General features: G+C 48.0%; 1 protein-coding gene across 1 annotated transcript in view; it reads left to right on the top strand.

Annotated features, from left to right (window-relative positions):
* phldb2b (pleckstrin homology-like domain, family B, member 2b) overlaps positions 1–20,865 on the top strand; it is a 174,621-nt gene that overhangs the window by 5,695 nt on the left and 148,061 nt on the right. The window contains exon 3 of the mRNA XM_080204108.1: positions 4,678–4,860. Coding sequence (XP_080060234.1) covers positions 4,678–4,860 — 183 coding nt within the window. The remainder of the gene's footprint in view (positions 1–4,677; positions 4,861–20,865) is intronic.

The raw sequence follows: 20,865 nt of genomic DNA on the forward strand, positions 1-20,865 counted from the left end.
TTACTGCTGCATCACGTTCATGTGGGAGTGAACTGATCAAGGACATTTGGCCAGCTCTGTCTGACCATATTCCTGTCTTAGAATTACAGAGACAATGTACAGAGTGGATAGGGCAAATCCTTAATCTATCTCCTTGCTTGCTGCAAAAACTTATTCAAATTGAATCCAATTCAAGGTCCTCACAAGGGAGGCAAAAGCTGACAAGAAAAGGCATTGCACCCCATGTTGAGCTTGCTTTGACATTTGACCTTAGTCAAAAGGCTGAGAATGTTTGACTGGCTGACATTTGATAAAGAGACATGACCAGAACCACCCCTTGAAGGTTGATATTCAGTTAAATCTCTGGAAGTAGTGGATCAGTTTAAACAAAACTGAATTCTGTAGGCTGATGAGATGAATCCTTGCTCTATACTGAGTTGCCACATTGCAGACAGGGTGGATGTAGGGATTACAATAAAGGCCAGCTCCCCTGGGTTGGGGAGGGGAGAGTCAGCAAGGAGGGTCCCAATTCTCGCTCACCAGCTGTGGTTCTGACAGCGAGGAGCAGAACAAGCTGTTCTGCTTGTAACAAACTTTCTACAGAGTTCAATTAACTTAGGGGAGCAGAATGACCAGCTTTGACTCCTTCATTTTCTGTGTGTGTGAGAGTCTGAGCTTGTGTGTGTGTGTATGTATGTGTATCTCTGCTGTAAACAACCTCAGAATGAAGAACAAACGCCACTGAAGATTTGTCCCATATCTAAATTGAATCATGATTTGACTTTAATCATTGACAGAGTCTTCACTCCAGATGTAGCAGTGGGCAGCAGGTATTGATTGAAAACAGACTGATGTTGCTTTCAAGTTTAGGGCTCACGATATTGAATGTGGACATAAAAATCACAGTTGTTTCTAACATTATAAAATTCCAGAAGTTTTAATGTAAACCCGATGAGTCCAATTGAGAAGGGAAGTTTTTTTGAAATTAATTTATGCATGTATTTACACTGCTGGCGATACCAATGATTTATTTATTTACTTACAGCGCTGGCTGGCCGGCATTTATTGATGTGGAGATGCCGGCGTTGGACTGGGGTAAACACAGTAAGAAGTCTGACAACACCAGGTTTAAGTCCAACCGATTTATTTGGTAGTAAACTCTCAAGCTTTCGAGGTTGACCTCTTTGTCGGGTGAATGGAGAGTTCACCTCTGCATGGGGAGACCATGCAGACGCTACGACAACGGATGAATGAACACCGCTCGACAATCACCAGGCAACACTGTTCCCTTCCTGTTGGCGAACACCTCAGTGGTCACGGGCATTTGGCCTCTGACCTTCGGGCAAACATTCTCCAAGGCGGCCTTCACCATCCTCGTGTGTGCGGAAGTTGGCTATCGGTCTCTGCTCAGCGACTCTGCGCTGTCGTGTGTCGTGAAGGCCACCTTGGAGAATGCTTGCCCAAAGGTCAGAGGCCAAATGCCCATGACCACTGAGGTGTTCACCAACAGGAAGGGAACAGTCTTGCCTGGTGATTGTTGAGTGATGTTCATTCATCCGTTGTTCGTTCATCGTTGATGAAGAGGTAAACCTCGAAAGCTTGTGAGTTTACCACCAAATAAATCAGTTGGACTTAAACCTGGTGTTGTCAGACTTCTTACAGCATTTATTGCCCATCCCGAGTTGCCCTTTGTGGTGAGCTGCCTTCTTGAACTGCTGTACACCATGTGGTGTAGGTACACCCACAATGCTGTTAGGAAGGGAATTCCAGGATTTTGACCCAGTGACAGTGAAGGAACGGTAACATATTTGCAGGTCAGGATGGTGTATGACTTGGAGGGGAGTTTTCAGGTTGTGGTGTTCCCAAGCTTCTGCTGCCCTTGTCCTTCTAGACAGTAGTGGTTGTGGGTTTAGAAGGTGCTGCACAAGAAACCTTGGTGAGTTCCTGCAGAGTATCTTGTAGATGATGTACACGGCTGCCAGTCTATCGGTGGTGGAGGGGTTGAATATTTTTGGATGGGATGCCAATCAAATGGGCTGCTTTGTCCTTGATGGTCCTGAGCATCGAGTGTTGTTGGAACTGTATTCATCCAGGCAAATGGAGAGTATTCCATCACACTCCTGACTTGTGTTTGTAGATGATGGACAGGCTTTGGGGAGTCAGGAGATGAGTTAATCTCTGCAGAATACTGAGCCTTTGACTTGCTCTTGTAGTCCTGGTATTTATATGGCAAGTCCAATTCAGTTTCTGGTCAATGGTGCCCTCCTGGCTGTTGATAATAGAGGATTCAACAATAGTAATGCACTTAAATAGCAATATGCTATAAAATGTTCTTGTCCACATGGGGATATTAGCAGGTTGTTCTGTTCTTTACAGAATCAGTGTAAATCTGTGGAGGGGGTCACCTGATGCTCCATTAGAACACCCCTGTCTCTAAGACGGGATAATGGAGAGTAGGAGGCTGACGGGTAATCTTATAGAGATGTATAAGATCATGAGAGGCATTGACAGGGTAAATGCATTCAGGTTTGGGGAATTGAGAACTAGGTTTAAGAGGGAAAAGAATTAATGGAAATCTGAGGAGCAATTTTCTTTCACAGAGGGTGGTACATATGAGGATAGAGTTGCCGGAGAAAGTGGTTGAGGCAGGGACATTGACAACATTTAAAAGACATTTGAATAGATATATGGATAGCAATGGTTTAGAGGGATGTGGGCCAAATGCAGGCAAATGGTGTTTGCTTAGATAGGCATTTTGGTCAGCATGAACCAGTTTGGGCCAAAGGGTCTGTCTCTGTACTGTACGTTCTATGATACTATAAATGGACAAACTATACAGAGGACACAAAGTTAAAAGTACAGGAGAGATGCCAATTTGTATCATCTCTTGTTTTTGTTGTTTACTTTGAGTGATCTCTGTGTTCATGTTGAAACTTGGTGAGGGAAGTGGGTTAAATATCTGCCTGTGATTCCCACAGGGCTACTGGGATCTTGTGAGTTTCCAACATCGATCTTCTGGTTTAACTTGCTGTTTGATCTCCTCATCTCTATCACCTCATCCCTCCTCAACTCTCTGCTCCTTTGATTCTTGCCTCTTGTGCTGTCCCACTCTCTTCCATGCCTCTAGGCCTCTATATCCAGGAAAATGCCTCCTGAACCATTCAGCCTCTCTCTATCATTTAGATCCTCTTGGAAATTAGCCAACTTCTACAATCTCCCTCTTTCTCTTGGCCTCCATTTCTATCTGATTTCACTGCTATGAAGCGACTTGGGGCACTGCTCTGCACGCCAGCTGCTCCATCAATGTGAATTCCTCCTAATAATCAATCATCTTTCTTAGTTCTTCATTTTCTTGGAATTGACAACATTTGCCATAATCTTGCTGCCGTTCACACTGGCGAGATCTTATGGGGCCAGCCAATGGTGCATTCCTGCTGCGAGTTTCCCAGCAGTATTCAACAGGAAACCCCATTGACAATGGCGGGATCGTAAGGTTCTGCCACCAGTAAGTGACACACCACCTCCCAATGCCACGAAACACACCGCAGAGGGGGAGGAAAATTCTGCCCGTTTTAATTTGTAGTATGTTAGGATGGCATGGTGGCACAGTGGTTAGCACTGCTGCCTCACAGCACCAGGGAAACTGATTCTATTCCAGTTAGGTTGAGGGAGCTGGGACTCTTTTCCCTGGAGAGACGAAGGTTGAGAGGCGACCTGATAGAAGTTTACAAAATGTTGAGAGGAATAGATAGGGTGGATTCTCAGAGGCTATTTCCCCGGGTTGAAATGGTTGCTACGAGAGGACACAGATTTAAGGTGCGGGGAGGGAGGTTCAGAAGTGATGTTAGGGGTAAGTTTTTCACTCAGAGGGTGGTGAGTGAATGGAATCGGCTGCCGTCAGTGGTGGTGGAGGCGAACTCGCTGGGGTCTTTTAAAAGACTTCTGGATGAGTATATGGGGTTTAATGAGATTGAGGGTTATAGATAGGTCTGTAGGTTGGTAGGTGTTGATGTGATCGGCGCAACTCGTGGGCCGAAGGGCCTGTTTGTGCTGTAGTGTTCTATGTTCTATGTTCTATATGGGTCATGTTTGTGTGGCGTTTGTATATTCTCCCTGTGTCTGCATGGGTTTTCTCCGGAAGCTCCAGTTTGCTCCCACAGTCCAAAGATGTGCAGGTTAGGAGGATTGATCTTGGAGGGTTACAGGAATAGAGCGAGGGTGGGGTGGGGGTCCTGGGTAAGATGCTCTTTTAGGCCATTGCTGCAGACTCGATGGGCCAAATGGCATCCTTTGCAGTGTAGGGTTTCTGTGACAATGTTACTTATTGGTCTCAACCTCTTCAGAGAGTAGTGAGATCAGGAGATGAGGTGAATTGCATTGCTGAGAAAACTGGATGAGGAGCTGAGGGAGAAAGGGACAGAAGTACCTACCAGGCGAGAGGGTGAGATGAAGTGTGGTGGAAAGAGGCACGTGTGTGTAGTATTAGCATGAACCAGTTGGGCCAATGGTCTGTTTCTGTGCTGTATGTTCTATCGAGAGGGCAGTGCCGTGGAGTAACAGTGGGAAGATGTGTGCAACATGTGTCTGAGACAGACTGAGAATCATCTCAGCACTAACATTGCAACCAATGTGCTGGCACCTGGATTGAGAATTCCAGACAAATTGTCCGGCTTATAATGGTTTGTTTCTGATTCTCAGGTAAGACCAGGATTGGCACGGAAGACGCTCCAGTACCTCAGGACATTATATTACAAGGGGAAGATGTGGAAGCTGAGCATTGCTTCATCGAGAATAGGAAGGGGCAGATCAAGCTGTACCCCTGTGGAAACTGCTGCACCATGGACGGGCTTCCGGTAAAAGAACCCACTCAACTGACACAAGGTAGGTGCAGTTTTGCTCATCCGATCTTCAGTTGTCATTGGCACACTATTTTGAAATATGACGGGTGTGTGTGCCATGTGCTGGTGGGCGTGCCAGGCCGGGCGAACGTTCCGGGCAGGCGGGTGTGTGCAGTGAGCAGCTCCAGTTGCAGCCCGGGTAATGCTCTTGTCACTCGTGAACTCTAAACCCTTATTGGAGATCTGCGAATAGAAGTCTGCCACTGTTGGAAATAATTCCAATCCCCTGAATCATCATGAGTAAAGACCAAAAATTGCTTTGGTTCCCTGATTCACGTCATTCAGTCGTACATAAATAGGCATGTTGTCAGCAGAGGTCGTGTTTATAAAGCAGGGTTGAACGTTGCTGTGTATCGGTTTCCGTGGGTGGAATTTGATGTTGCTCGGGTGGATGTGTGCCTGACCCGCAGGTGTGAGAAATCATGCAAAAGGATGCGGGACATATGTATCAACACCATCGCACGCTCGAGCAATATTGCAGCTGGTGTGTGCGAGAGTCAGAAGTGCACCCATAGACAATCCAGCTGGCAATTTAGCCCATTAAAGGGCGAATTACACACGGGTTAAAGTGGCCCATCTGTTCTTATGATTGGTGGGTGGGTGGCCTTTACGTTTTAGCTTCAACTTCGATCCAGGATAAAACTGTTGGGGCTGAAATAAAATTAAAAAGAATGCGTGAGAGCTGAGGTTTGTGTTTGAACGTGCTGCATGGACGGTCTCTCTACGCAGTGTTTTTCCAATGCTATTTACTTTTACCAGGTCTGCCGCTTCCTGAGACAGCTCTGCAATGGTTGTTCCCTTGAGGGAGAACATTGGAAATGCCAGCCCACATCCTCTCGTTTCTCAGTGAATATCGTTTTAATATAAAATTGTCTCAATAATAGTGACCCTGAAACTATCATCAAAAAACTCTATCTGGTTTTTCTTTAGGGAAGGAAATTTGTCAGTTTGGCTAACAAGTGACTTTAGACCAACAGTGCAGGAGAGGCCATTCAGCCCATCAAGTTTGTACTGACACTCTGACAGATTACCTTACCCAGACCCTTTCCCCCAACCCTGTCCCCACAACCACACATGGGCGGCACGGTAGCACAGTGGATAGCACTGCTGCTTCACAGCTCCAGGGTCCTGGGTTCGATTCCTGGCTTGGGTCACTGTCTGTGTGGAGTTTGCACATTCTCCTCGAGTCTGTGTGGGTTTCCTCCGGGTGCTCCGGTTTCTTCCCACAGTCCAAAGATGTGCGGGCTAGGTTGATTGGCCATGCTAAGAAATTGCCCCTTAGTGTCTAGGGACGCGTAGGTTAGAGGGATTAGTGGGTATAATATGTAGGGATATGGGGATAGGGCCTGGGTGGGATTGTGTTCGGTGCAGACTCATTGGGCTGAAGGGCATCTTTCTGCACTGTAGGGTTCTACGATTCTATATTTACTCCACTAAACCCCCATAACCTACACATCATTGGACACTAAGGGATAATTTAGCACGGCCAATCCACCTAACCTGTACATCTTTGGAGTGCTGGAAGAAACCGGAGCACCCAGAGGAAACCCACACAGACATGGGGAGAACATCCACAAAGTCACCCAAGGCTGGAATTGAACCGGGGTCCCTGGTGCTGTGAGGGAGCAGTGCTAATCACTGTGCCACCCCCAAGTTGACCCTTTGAAATTGCCAAGCAAGCCTCTCAGTTCAAGGGCAATTAGGGATGGGCAACAAATGCTGGCAATGCCCACATCTCATGAATGAGTAAAAACAATGTCCACTTCCCCCTCGTTCTCATAACCAGTGGCATCCAGAATTAGATGGAATTGTTGAGGCCTTATCAATGATTTATAAATGTTTGATGCAGCTTCCTGGGTTTTTTTTGTACTATTAACGAAGTCACAGATTGCAAATGTTTTTTAACAACGGTCTCAACCTATCCCCCCACGTTCAATCATGTGTACATATCACGCCCACCCCCGCCCAGGTCTTTTGGTACGACCCCTGTACAATTTACAGGAAGTATTGAGCAAGCTGGAGATGACCTGCAAAGTGGGAGTACAGATTATGAGGTCAGGATTCGGTGAACTGGTTAATGCCTCTGTGCAGAGATTCTGGTCAGAATCACTCTACACAAATGTGAATTTCTGCAGCAATTTCTGCCAGTCCCTTTTGGAGAGGAAGCCATTTGAGATTTATTGCGAGGAATGATTTCATTTCCCAGCAATCCTCCCTCGGAAAAACAGCCACATCTCTCTTCCCCACACCCCTGCCTCGTTCAGTGGGATTTCCTCTGCAGTTATGTGTGAATCTCTGTGCCAATCAATTGAAACTACTGGGGAAGGAAGAGATGTGATTGTTTATTCAGCAATCTCGCCCTCCAACAGAGAGGAGACTGCTACAAAGTCCCGGGTCACCTTTTAATCTCCGGCCGAGAAGCTAGAAGTTGCACTTAAAAATTTGTTTGTGAGATGGGTAATCGTGACCTCGTGGTTACAGCAGCCTAGCGATCAGGTATTAATTCCCATTTGATTGTAAAATTGAATTCAAGAATTGTACTGAATTGTACTGGTGCAAGCCAATAAACATTAAACCTACTTGATTGTTGTAAAAACGCAACTCGTTCACTAATATTGTGCAAGGAAGGGAACATGTACACCCCCCCCCCAATCAGCCTGGGCAGCTAGTGTCAGCAGCTCTGCAGAACGTAATGAATTGCAGGGCTATCCTGTTGGATGGAGGCATCTCCTGGATATGACTTCTTGGGCAGATGTGAAAGATCCCACCTCAGGGCTTTGAGGAAGACATTTATACCTCGAGCTGTATTACTAAAACAGATCAGTTGATCATTTCTCATTTGGGAGATCTTGCTGTGTAAAAATTGATTCTTGTGCTTCCTTACAATATATTTAAAGGATGCTATTGGCCCTGAAGCACTTTGGAATGCCCTGACATTGTGAAAGGTGCTACATAAATGCATGTCTGCCTTTCTGTGTGACTCCAACCTCGCAGTATTTCTGTTGTTCCAACTGACAATCAGGTGTTTGTCAATAACTTAATGTTTGTGTATGAGTCCTAGATAAATACAGCATGTTTCAGTCTCGATGCCCTCAGTGGCAATTATGAAAGGGCAATAATTGTGGCTGTGGCAGCCACATCCCGTAAAGTTTACTTAGTCTATTTATTCGTGTTTCAAGTAGACTTACGTTAACACTGCAATAAAGTTACTTGAAAATCCCTTAATCGCCACACACTGGTGCCTGTTCGGGTACACTGAGGGAGAAATTAGCATGACCAATGCACCAAACCAGTGTGTCTTTCGGACTTTGGGAGGAAACCCATGCAGACTTGGGGAGAGTGTGCAGACAGCACGTGGACAGTGATCCAAGTCAAACTCTGTTTCCTGGTGCTGTGAGGCAACAGTGAAACTGCCCCAAAGAATGTAGATTATTGCAATCCTTAAATGCACATGCACTAGTGTATGTGTGTGTGTGTGTGTGTGCGCGCATGCTCTACGCCTGTGTGCGCACACGTGCTCTACGCCTGTGTGCGCACACGTGCTCTACGCCTGTGTGCGCACACGTGCTCTACGCCTGTGTGCGCACACGTGCTCTACGCCTGTGTGCGCACACGTGCTCTACGCCTGTGTGCGCACACGTGCTCTACGCCTGTGTGCGCACACGTGCTCTACGCCTGTGTGCGCACACGTGCTCTACGCCTGTGTGCGCACACGTGCTCTACGCCTGTGTGCGCACACGTGCTCTACGCCTGTGTGCGCACACGTGCTCTACGCCTGTGTGCGCACACGTGCTCTACGCCTGTGTGCGCACACGTGCTCTACGCCTGTGTGCGCACACGTGCTCTACGCCTGTGTGCGCACACGTACTCTACACCTGCGTGCATGTGTGTGTGCGCATGCTCTACGCCTGCGTGCGTGTGTGTGTGCATGCGCATGTGCTCTACACCTGCGTGCGTGTGTGTGCGTGCACGTGCTCTACGCCTGCGTGCGTGTGTGTGCGTGCACATGCTCTACGCCTGCGTGTGTGTGTGCACATGCTCTACGCCTGCGTGTGTGTGCGTGCACATGCTCTACGCCTGCGTGTGTGTGCATGCACATGCTCTACGCCTGCGTGTGTGCGTGCACATGCTCTACGCCTGCGTGTGTGCGTGCACATGCTCTACGCCTGCGTGTGTGTGCGTGCACATGCTCTACGCCTGCGTGTGTGTGCGTGCACGTGCTCTACGCCTGCGTGTGCGCGCGCACGTGCGCTACACCTGCGTGCGTGTGTGTGCGTGCACGTGCTCTACGCCTGCGTGCGTGTGTGCGCACATGCTCTACGCCTGCGTGTGTGTGCGTGCACGTGCTCTACGCCTGCGTGTGTGTGCGTGCACGTGCTCTACGCCTGCGTGTGTGTGCGTGCACGTGCTCTACGCCTGCGTGTGTGTGCGTGCACGTGCTCTACGCCTGCGTGTGTGCGTGCACATGCTCTACGCCTGCGTGTGTGTGCGTGCACATGCTCTACGCCTGCGTGTGTGTGCGTGCACGTGCTCTACGCCTGCGTGTGTGTGCGTGCACGTGCTCTACGCCTGCGTGTGTGTGCGTGCACGTGCTCTACGCCTGCGTGTGTGTGCGCACGTGCGCTACGCCTGCGTGCGTGTGTGTGCGTGCACGTGCTCTACGCCTGCGTGCGTGTGTGCACATGCTCTATGCCTGTGTGTGTGTGCGTGCACATGCTCTACGCCTGCGTGTGCGCGCGCACGTGCGCTACGCCTGCGTGCGTGTGCGCGCGCGCACGTGCTCTACGCCTGTGTGCGTGTGCGCGTGCGCACGTGCTCTACGCCTGCGTGCGTGTGTGTGCGCGCGCGCACGTGCTCTACGCCTGCGTGCGTGTGCGCGTGCGCACGTGCTCTACGCCTGCGTGCGTGTGTGTGCGCGCGCGCACGTGCTCTACGCCTGCGTGCGTGTGTGTGCGCGCACGTGCTCTACGCCTGCGTGCGTGTGTGTGCGCGCGCACGTGCTCTACGCCTGCGTGCGTGTGTGTGCGCGCACGTGCTCTACGCCTGCGTGCGTGTGTGTGCGCGCACGTGCTCTACGCCTGCGTGCGTGTGTGTGCGCGCGCACGTGCTCTACGCCTGCGTGCGTGTGTGTGTGCGTGCACGTGCTCTACGCCTGCGTGCGTGTGTGTGCGCGCGCACGTGCTCTACGCCTGCGTGCGTGTGTGTGCGCGTGCACGTGCTCTACGCCAGCGTGTGTGTGTGCACTGTATGCCTGCGTGTATTGTGGTATGTGTGTGTGTGTGTCTGTCCTGTGTGTGCATTATGTGAATGTGTGTCTATCCCTCTGTGTGCACGCATTGTGTGTCTGTCTGTCCCTGTATATATGTGTGTGTGCGTATGTGTATTGTGTGTGCCTGTCTGCATGGAAAGTGCGTGTATCTGCCCCATATGTGTGTATTGTGAGACAGCATGTATAGTGTGTGTGTGTATGTATTGTGAGAGAGCGTGTGTATTGTGTGAGTGTGTGCCTGTGCATGTATTGTGTGTGTGTGTGTGTGTGTTTCTGTGTGTATAGATATTGTATGTGTACACGTATTCTGTGTATGTCTGTGAGTGTAGGTATTGTGTGTGTGTCTGTGAGTGTATACTGTTTATGCTGATTGCAATGTGGGTTCCTGAGGGGATTTGGCCAGCCTGTGGAATGCCCTGTTCCGTCTTTTGGGACCCTCCAGAAAGGAATTCACACTGGCATTGCGGGTTGGGTGGTCTTGCAAAGTGGGCACAGCGCACCGTCCCTGTTGAACCTCAACCAGAGTAACAACTGAATTTAAGTAGCGCCTGGGATACAGGAAAGTTTTTTATAGTAGGGTAGGCAAGACAAGATTTTCACACCCACAGGAGCTGGGATGGATTGCCTGGAGCAGTTCCAGCCGGGTCTTTTTCTGGGGAGATGTTGATTGGGTGAAGGAGTCTGCAGCATGAAGCAGACGCTGGAATGTTGGTGAAAGCTGGGGATTTTTATTGGGGAAACGAGCAGAGCGACACCTATTAATTATTGGATTGCACGCATTCTTTCCTGCACAATAAAAAGACTTCTAATGACGAGGAGACGGCTGGCTTCAATAAACATGTTGTTTGCCGCCTCTCACTCTCAGACAGCATTTAAGAGAAAACTTCAGAATGTCCCAGTACTTTGTAAACACTTTGCTCTGGACGCGGTCTCCTCCTAAGGGGCGGTGGGATCCCGGCAGACCCGCGTCTGAGCAGAGGCTGGGTTTGCTGGGGGATTTTAGGTCTCCTGCAGGCTGGAACTGAAGAGAAATTTCCTGGCGTCGCTGTCTGACCAGGGGCTGTCTGCAACGTCTGAGACAGCGATCGCCACATTCCAGAATACCAGACATCCTGTCCGATACAGGAGTGAAGGTCAGTGCCGGAATATGGTGGGGAACGTTTCAGTCTGAAAGTTTGAGGGTGCTTGACAGGGGTGGGGAGAGTTGCCAAACTTTTCCGATGGTCCTGGGGGTAGAATTGAGTGAGAGTGGGGAGGTGCAGAGAAAAGGCTGGATAGTAAGTGTGTGTGTGTTTAAAATCTGTGGCTAACACGCTGCCTTTGGGGGCTGTGCTGGTGTCTTGAGAAATACCCCCAGCCCCCAGTCCAGTGTGGAGTTGCCTGCTCTGGGTGTTTGAATGGTGAGGGCATTCAGAGAAGAGAACTCACTATTGCGGTGTGCAAAAGGGTGTTTAAAACCCTGCAGTGTCACATGCATTTCAGGGGGAAGTCATTAATGGGGTTGCGGGGGTGGGGAGAGACGGGAACAGAAGGATTTGCTGATGGGAATAGAATAGTTGGAGCTTAGTGTGTGCAGAATGGTCTCTCTCTCTCTCTTTCACAGTTCCATTTTTCCAGTAAGTTCAATGATTAAGACTAGTTTGAGCTGAAGTTGATTTGATTTAACTTTTAAGGGGCGTCTTGACAAGTACAGGGATAGGATGTGATCCCCGGGAGGGTAGGGGGTTTTAGTTCAGTCAGGCAGTACGGTCGGTGCAGGCTTGGCGGGCCGAAGGGCCTGGGTCTGTGCTGTAATTTTCTTTTCTCTCTTTGTTCTTGATTTATTATTGTCACATACATAGAACATAGAACATTACAGCGCAGAACAGGCCCTTCGGCCCACAATGTTGCGCCGACCAGCTTTTAAAAAAAACAACACTAACCCACTAATCTAAACCAATCCCATTTCGTCCATAAACCTATCCACAGATCTCTTAAACGCCCCCAAAGTAGGCGCATTTACAACTGCAGCTGGCAGGGCATTCCAGTCCCTCACCACCCTCTGGGTAAAGAACCTACCCCTGACATACAGTGAAAAGTATTGCTTCTTGCGCACTATACAGACAAAGCTATCGTTCGTAGAGAAGGAAAGGAGAGAGTGCTGAATGTAGTGTTACAGTCACAGCTCGAGTGTAGAGAAAGGTCAACTCAATGCGAGGTAGGTTCGTTCAAAAGTCTGATAGCAGCAGGGAAGAAGCTGTTCTTGAGTCCGTTGGTACGTGACCTCAGACCTTCGCATCTTTATCCTGACAAAAGCAGGTGGAAGAGAATATATCCGGGGGTCTGTGGGCTCCTTAACCATGCTGGCTGCTTTTCCCGAGGTAGTGGGAAGTGTAGACAGTGTAATGGATGGGAGGCTGGTTTGAAAATGGACTTCATTCACGACCCTTTGTAGTTTCTTGCGGTCTTGAACAGAGCAGGAACCATACCAAGCTGTGATACAACCAGAAAGAATGCTTTCTGTGGTGCGTCTGTAAAAGTTGGCGAGAGTCAGAGTCTTCTGAGAAAGTTGAGATGTTGGTGGGCTTTCTTAACTATATTGTTGGCATGGAGGGACCAGGGCAGGTTGTTGGTGATCTGGGCACTTAACTTGAAGCTCTCAACGATTTCTACTTTGTCCCCATTGATTAGACAGGGGCATGTTCTCCATAACATTTCCTGAAGTCGATCAGTGTCTCCTTTGTACTCTGGTCCTCATTGTTTGAGATCTGACCCACTATGGTGGTGTCATCAGCAAACTTGTAAATCGATTTGGAGTGGAATTTGGGCTCATAGGTGTAAAAGGGTTATAGTAAGGATCTGAGGACACAGCCTTGTGTGGAGGATGGGAGGTGTTGTTGCTGATCAGTGGGTTAGGCAGTCCAGGATCCAGTCGCAGAGGGAGGAACCAAGCCCCAGGCCGAGGAGTTTGGAGATGAGTTTCTTACGAATAATGGTGTTGAATTCTGAGTGGTAGTCGATAAGTAGGAATCTGACAAGAAAATGTCTGGGGGTTACAGGATTAAAAGGCCCCTCCCCACCCCCCCACGTTCCCTATTTATGCTGCACAGCAGTTCTGTACAAACCATGAAACATTCCCCACTACAACTGACTGACTGAACAGGTTAACTGGATATTTCACACGACTCGTTTGTCCAAGACCCACTGTGTTTAGAGTCTGAGGAAAGGGAGTGACTGCCTCACATACTCCCCTCTCCTCCCAGCCCTCTTCCCCTCCTCCCAGCCCTCTTCCCCCCCCCCCCCCCCCCGGGCCCTCGCCCTCTTCCCCCACCCCTGCCCCTGGCCCTCGCCCTCCTGCCCCCGCCTTCTACCCTCACCCTGGCCCCCCTGCCCTGTGTCCGCCGGCCCCCCCCCTTCCTGTCCCCATGGTAGATCATCGCGTAAGATTAAATCTCACGGAATCCAGGGTGAGGTATCTAAATGGATGCAAAATTGGCTTCTTGACAGAAACCAGACGGTGATTGTAGAGGGTTGTTTTTCAAACTGGAGGCCTGTGACCAGCGGTGTGCCTCAGGGATCAATGCTGGGTCCATTTATTCATCATTTATATTAATGATTTGGATGAGAATATAGGGGGCATGGTTAGTAAGTTTGTAGATGACACCAAGATTGGTGGCATAGTGGACAGTGAAGAAAGTTATCTCCAGTTGCAGCGGGATCTTGTTCAATTAGGCCAGTGGGCTGACGAATGGCAGATGGAGTTTAATTTAGACAATGCAAGGTGATGCATTTTGGTAGATTGAACAGGGCAGGACTTACTCAGTTAGTGGTAGAGTGCTGGGGAGAGTTTATTGAACAAAGAGGTCTAGGGGTACATGTTCATAGCTCCTTGAAAGTGGAGTCACAGGTGGACAGAGGGCATTCGGCATGCTTGATTTCATTGGTCAGGAGTTGGGATGTCCTGTTGAAGTTGTACAAGACATTGGTAAGGCCACACTTGGAATACTGTGTACAGTTCTGGTCACCTTCTTATAGAAAGGATATTATTAAACTAGAAAGAGTGCAGAAAAGATTCATTAGGATGCTACTGGGGCTTGATGGTTTGCGTTATAAGGAGAGGCTGGATAGACTGGGACTTTTTTCTCTGGAGCGTAAGAGGCTGAGGGGTGACCTCATAGAGGTGTATAAAATAATGAGGGGCATAGATAAGCGAGATAGTCAATATCTTTTTCCCAAAGGTAGGGGAGTCTAAAACTAGGGGAGGGCATAGGTTTAAGGTGAGAGGGGAGAGATACAAAAGTGTCCAAAGAGGCAACTTTTTCACATAGAGGGCAGTGAATGCTAGAGGTAGTGGTAGAGGTGGGTACAATTTTGTCTCTTAAAAAGTGTTTAGATAGTTACATGGATAAGATGGATTTAGGGGGATATGGATATGCAGGCAATTGGGATTAGTTTAGGGGTGACAAGTTGGGCTTAAGGGCCTGTTTCCATGCTGTAAATCTCTATGACATTAAGGTATGATTTTAAACAATTAGATAAGGAGACTCCTAGCTTGTTGGTCTCTTTAAGGGTTGTTGGTGAGGCTGCCTAGTGCCCTGGTTCTCTGGAGTTAGCTGACAAAGCAGTGAAGGCCTGAACTGGCCTGAAACCTGCTTTCAACATTGGACGCCGCACGGTATTTGATTTGTTCCTCTGGGTGTTTGAGGGATAAATATTGACCAGGACGTTGGAGGAGAACTTCTATTTATTGAATCTAAATTCACATTGACTTTATCAAAGGTCACTTTAACAGTTTGAATTCAAAGTGAGATAAGAAGCAAGTTTAGTTGACCTCTGTGTTTGATGTATTGTTTTTGCAGCATATCTGATACAATGCTTTTATTTCAACATAGTCTCATCCGACAGACCTCTCTGAGTGACTTGATTGGCACCCCATCTGCCCCCATAAACATTTAATCCCTCCACCAGTGCATATGAACTACAAGATGCACTGCAGGAGCTCACCAAGACTCCTGAAACCTATCATGAGAAGAACATGGTAATACCACCGCCTGCAAGTTCCCTTCTAAATCACTCATACTGACTTGGAAATATATCACCATTCCTTCACTGTCAGTGGGTGAAAGTCCATCCCGAACAGTACTGTGGATGTACCTGCACCACGTGGACTGACTGGTGTCCAATAACAATCCTGGAATTCCATCCCTAATAGCACTGTGGGTGTACCTACACCACATGGACTGCAGTGGTCCAAGAAGGCAGCTCACCACCACCACCTCAAGGGTAATCAGGGACCATAAGATCCTGCAGTGCAGAAAGAGGCCATTTGGCCCATCTGTACCGACCACAATCCCACCCCCAACCCCACGCGTTTATCCTAGCTAGTCCCCCGACACTAAGGGGTAATTTACCGCCCTAGGTGCTAGTATTATTATGTATTAACAATGACCACTTGTATTTCTATACCGTCCTAACGTAACAAAACATCAAGGTGTGTTATAAAACTAGATCTGACACTGATGCACATAAGGAGATATTGTCAGATGACTGAAATGGGTAGGTTTTAAGGAATGTCTGAAAGTAGGAGAGTGTGAAGGAGCGCAGTAGGGTGGGAATTCCAGAGGCACAGGGCTCAGGAAACCGAACCGGTGGTGGCTTGATTCAAATTGGCGATGCACAGGATTAAGGGAGTGCGGATATATTGGAGGGACTGGAGACGACTTATGGAGATTAGGAGGGTGAAGGCATTTGCAAAGAAGGCCAGAGAATTTTAAAATCAAGGCATTTCTTGACCATTGTAGGTCAGAGAGCACAACGGGTAATAGAAAAGGGGACTTGTTCTGAGGCACAACACCAATAGCAGAGCTTTGAATAACCTTGAGTTTGTGGAAATGTGGGAGGGCAACCAGGAGAGCATCGGAATGGGTGAGTCTTGAGGTAACAAAGGTATGGATGAGACGGCGGGGTGGGAGGTGGGGGGGGGATACATAGTTTGGTCTTGTTAATTTGAACAGACAGAATTTGATTCACTAAATGTTGACATGATAAAGACCTGTTTAAGACTTAACGTTTGCCCCCCCGAGCTGTGTCAATGTATCAAAGGTTATTTGATTAGTTTTCCAGAACCCTGCCTTTTCTTCACCTTCTGAATTCTGACTGGGCTCTGACCTTTCACTTGGTTCTAAACTCCTTTACTCAGGAGGGGCAATCACCCCGTTTAGCTCATCCACTCTGTAATAACCCAGATATCTTCTTTTGACTTGCTTTAGGATTGATTAAGAATACCTCCAGTCTGCATTAGAATCCCTACAGTGCAGAAGAGAGCCATTCGGCCCATCGAGTCTGCACTGACCACCAGGCCTTATTCTCGTAACCCCACATATTTATCCTGCTAATCCCCCCCAACACTAAGGTCAACTTAAAAAACAAAGAAAGTTACAGCACAGGAATAGGCCCAACAAGTCTGCACCGATCGTACTGCCCGACTTAACTAAAATCCCCTATCCTTCCGGGGGCCATGTTCCTCCATTCCCATCCTATTCATGTATAAGTCTCTATCGTATCTGCTTCCACTGCCTCTCCCGGCAGCGAGTTTCAGGCACCCACCACTGTCTGTAAAAAAAAACTTGCCTGTACATCATCTTTAAACCTTACCCCTCATACCTTAAACCTAGTTTGGGGGCGTTTAAGAGATTGGTGGATAGGTTTATGGACGAAAAGGGATTGGTTTAGATTAGTGGGTCAATGTTTTTTTTTAAAAATAAGACTGGTCGGCGCAACATTGTGGGCCGAAGGGCCTGTTCCGCGCTGTAATGTTCTATGTCCTATGTTCTATGTTCTATGCCCTCTAGTAATTGACTCTTCCATCCTGGGAAAAAGCTTCTGTCCATGACCCTCATAATATTATAGACTTCTATCAGGTCTCCCCTCAACCTTCATCGTTTCAGTGAGAGCAAACCAAGTTCCTCCAACCTCTCCTCATAGCTAATGCCCTCCGTACCAGGCAACATCCTGGTAAATCTTTTCTGTACCCTCTCCGAAACCTCCACATCCTTCTGGTAGTGTGGCGACCAGAATTGAACACTATATTCCAAATGCGGCCTATCTAAGGTTCTATAAAACTGCAACATGACTTACCAACTTTTAAACTCAGTGTCCCGACCGGTGAAGGTAAGTATGCTGTATGCTTTCTTGACTACCTTCTCCACCTGTGTTGCCACTTTCAGTATCCTGTGTACCTGTACACCCAGATCCCTCTGCCTATCAATATTCTTAAGGGTCCTGCCATTTACCAAATATTTCCTATCTGTATTAAAAATGAAATGTAAAAAAGCTGTGTTAAATCTGTAGTTGGAAAAATGCTAGAATCCGTCATCAAAGAAGAAATAGCGAGGCGCCTAGAAAAGAATGGTTTGATTGAGCAAACGCAGCACGGATTTAAGGGGAAGTCGTGTTTGACGAATTTATTGGATTTCTATGAGGATGTGACTAGTGCGGTAGACAGAGGGGAACTGGTGGATGTGGTGTTTCTAGATTTCCAAAAGGCGTTTGGTAAGGTGCCTTACACAAGGTTGCAACAGAAGGTTAGGGTGCACGGAGTTGGGGGTAAGGTGTTAGCGTGGATAGAGGATTGGTTATAGAACATAGAACACTACAGCGCAGAACAGGCCCTTCGGCCCACGATGTTGCGCCGACCAGTTAAAAAACAATGACCCTCTAACCTAAACCAAACCCTTTCCATCCATAAACCTATCCACGGATCTCTTAAACGCCCCCAAACTAGGCACATTTACAACTGCAGCAGGCAGGGCATTCCAATCCCTCACCACCCTCTGGGTAAAGAACCTAACCCTGACATCCGTCCTATAACTGCCACCCCTTAATTTAAAGCTATGCCCCCTCGTGCTAGCTTTCTCCATCCGAGGAAAAAGGCTATCACTGTCCACCCTATCTAAACCTCTAATCATCTTATATGTTTCAATAAGGTCCCCTCGTAGCCGCCTTCTTTCTAATGAAAACAACCTCAAATTCCTCAGTCTCTCCTCATAGGACCTCCCCTCCATACCAGGCAACATCCTGGTAAACCTCCTCTGCACCCTCTCCAAAGCCTTCACATCCTTCCTATAATGTGGGGACCAGAACTGCACACAATACTCCAAGTGCGGCCGCACCAGAGTTTTGTACAGTTGCAAAATGACGCTGCGGCTCCTAAATTCAATCCCCCTACCAATAAACGCCAAGGCACCGTATGCCTTCCTAACAACCCTATCTACTTGATTCCCAACTTTCAGGGATCTATGTACACATACACCTAGATCCCTCTGTCATCCACACTATTCAGAGTCCTACCGTTAGCCCTATACTTGACACATCCGTTATCCCTGCCAAAGTGAATTACCTCACACTTTTCCGCATTAAACTCCATCCTCCACCTCTCGGCCCAACTCTGCAACTTGTCTAAGTCTCCCTGTAGACTAAGACACCCTTCCTCACTATCTACCACACCTCCGACTTTGGTGTCATCAGCAAATTTACTAATCCACCCAACTATACCCTCATCCAGATCATTTATAAAAATTACAAACAGCAGTGGCCCCAAAACAGATCCCTGAGGCACACCACTCGTAACTGAACTCCATGTCGAATACTTACCATCAACCACCACCCTCTGTCTCTTATCCGCTAGCCAATTCCTAATCCAATTTCCTAAATCACCCTCAATCCCATATATCTGCAATTTCTGCAGAAGGCTTCCATGGTGAACCTTATCAAACGCCTTACTAAAGTCCATATATACCACGTCAACTGCCTTACCCCCATCCACCTCTTTGGTCACTTTCTCAAAAAACTCAATAAGGTTAGTAAGGCACGACCTACCCTCCACAAAACCATGCTGACTATCTCTAATCATTTCATTACTCTCCAAATAACTATAAATCCTATCCCTAATAATTTTTTCTAAAACCTTGCCCACAACAGAAGTAAGACTCACCGGTCTATAATTCCCGGGGAAGTCTCTGTTCCCCTTCTTAAACAATGGGACAACATTTGCCATCCTCCAATCTTCTGGCACTATACCGGTGACCAACGACGACCTGAAGATCAGAGCCAGAGGCTCAGCAATCACCTCCCTTGCCTCCCAGAGAATCCTAGGGTAAATCCCGTCCGGCCCAGGGGACTTATCTATTTTCAAACCCTCAAGAATATCTAGCACATCCTCCTTATCAACTGCAATACTGTCCAGTTTACAACCCTGTAACCTAGTGTTCTCCACAGCTACATTTATGTCCCCCTGCGTGAACACCAAAGAGAAATATTGGTTCAATGCCTCTCCAACCTCTTCCGGTTCCACACATAAATTCCCACTGCTGTCTCTAACTGGCCCTAATCTTGCCCTAACCAGCCTTTTGTTCTTAACATATCTATAGAACGCCTTAGGATTCTCCTTAATCCTATCAGCCAAAGTCTTCTCATGTCCTCTTTTAGCCCTTCTTAACTCACTCTTCAACTCCCTCCTAGCCAATCTAAAGCTTTCTAGTGCACTACCCGAGCCCTCAAGTCTCATCCAGACATAAGCCTCCTTTTTCTTTTTAACCAGCGAATCAACTTTCCTAGTGCACCACGGTTCCCTAGCTCGACCAATTCCTCCCTGCCTGACAGGGACATACACATCAAGGACTCGCAGTAGCTGCTCCTTGAAAAAACTCCACATTTCGGACGTTCCGAGACCCTGTAGTCTCCTAGTCCAACCTATGCTTCCTAACAGCTTATCTAACAGGAAGCAAAGAGTTGGTATCAATGGGTGCTATTCTGATTGGCAGTTGGTGACTAGTGGAGTGCCACAGGGATCGGTGCTGGGGCCTCTGCTATTTACCATTTATATAGATGATCTGGCGGAGGGGGCTGAGTGTAGGGTGACGAAATTTGATGATGACACGAAGATGCATGGAAAAGCAAATTGCGAGGAGGGTGTGGAAAGTCTGCAGAGAGATCTGGATAGGCTGAGCGAGTGGGCGAGGACCTGGCAGATGGAGTATAATGTTGGCAAGTGTGAGATTATCCACTTTGGCAGAAATAATAGTAGGAGGGATTACTTTTTAAAAGGTGAAAAGCTGCAGCATGCTACAGTGCAGAGGGACCTGGGGGTCCTTGTGCACGAGTCGCAAAAACCCAGTCTGCAGGTGCAGCAGGTGATCAAGAAGGCGAATGGAATGTTGGCCTTTATAGCGAGGGGGATAGAATATAAAAGTAGGGAGGTCTTGCTGCAACTGTACAGGGCACTGGTGAGGCCGCAGCTGGTGGTCGCCGCACTTGCAGAAGGATATATTGGCCTTAGAGGGAGTGCAGAGGAGGTTCACTAGGCTGGTACCAGAGATCAGGGGGTTGGCCTATGAAGAGAGACTAAATAGACTGGGTCTGTACTCGTTGGAGTTTAGAAGGATGAGGGGGGATCTTATAGAGACATATAAGATAATGAAGGGGATGGATAGGGTAGAGGTAGAGAGATTCTTCCCGCTCAGAAAGGATAGCAGGACTAGAGGACACAGCCTCAAGATAAGGGGGGTGCAGTTTAGATCGGAGTTGAGGAGGAACTTCTTCGCTCAAAGGGTGGTGAATCTTTGGAATTCTCTGCCTGTTGAAGTGGTGAAGGCTACCTCGCTAAATATATTTAAGTCACGGGTAGATAGGTTTCTGATCGACAGGGGAATTAAGGGTTATGGGGAGAGAGCGGGAAAGTGG

This window comes from Carcharhinus amblyrhynchos, chromosome 15 (assembly GCF_965287045.1).
Source record: "Carcharhinus amblyrhynchos chromosome 15, sCarAmb.v2.hapA, whole genome shotgun sequence".
NCBI classification, from domain to species: domain Eukaryota; kingdom Metazoa; phylum Chordata; class Chondrichthyes; order Carcharhiniformes; family Carcharhinidae; genus Carcharhinus; species Carcharhinus amblyrhynchos.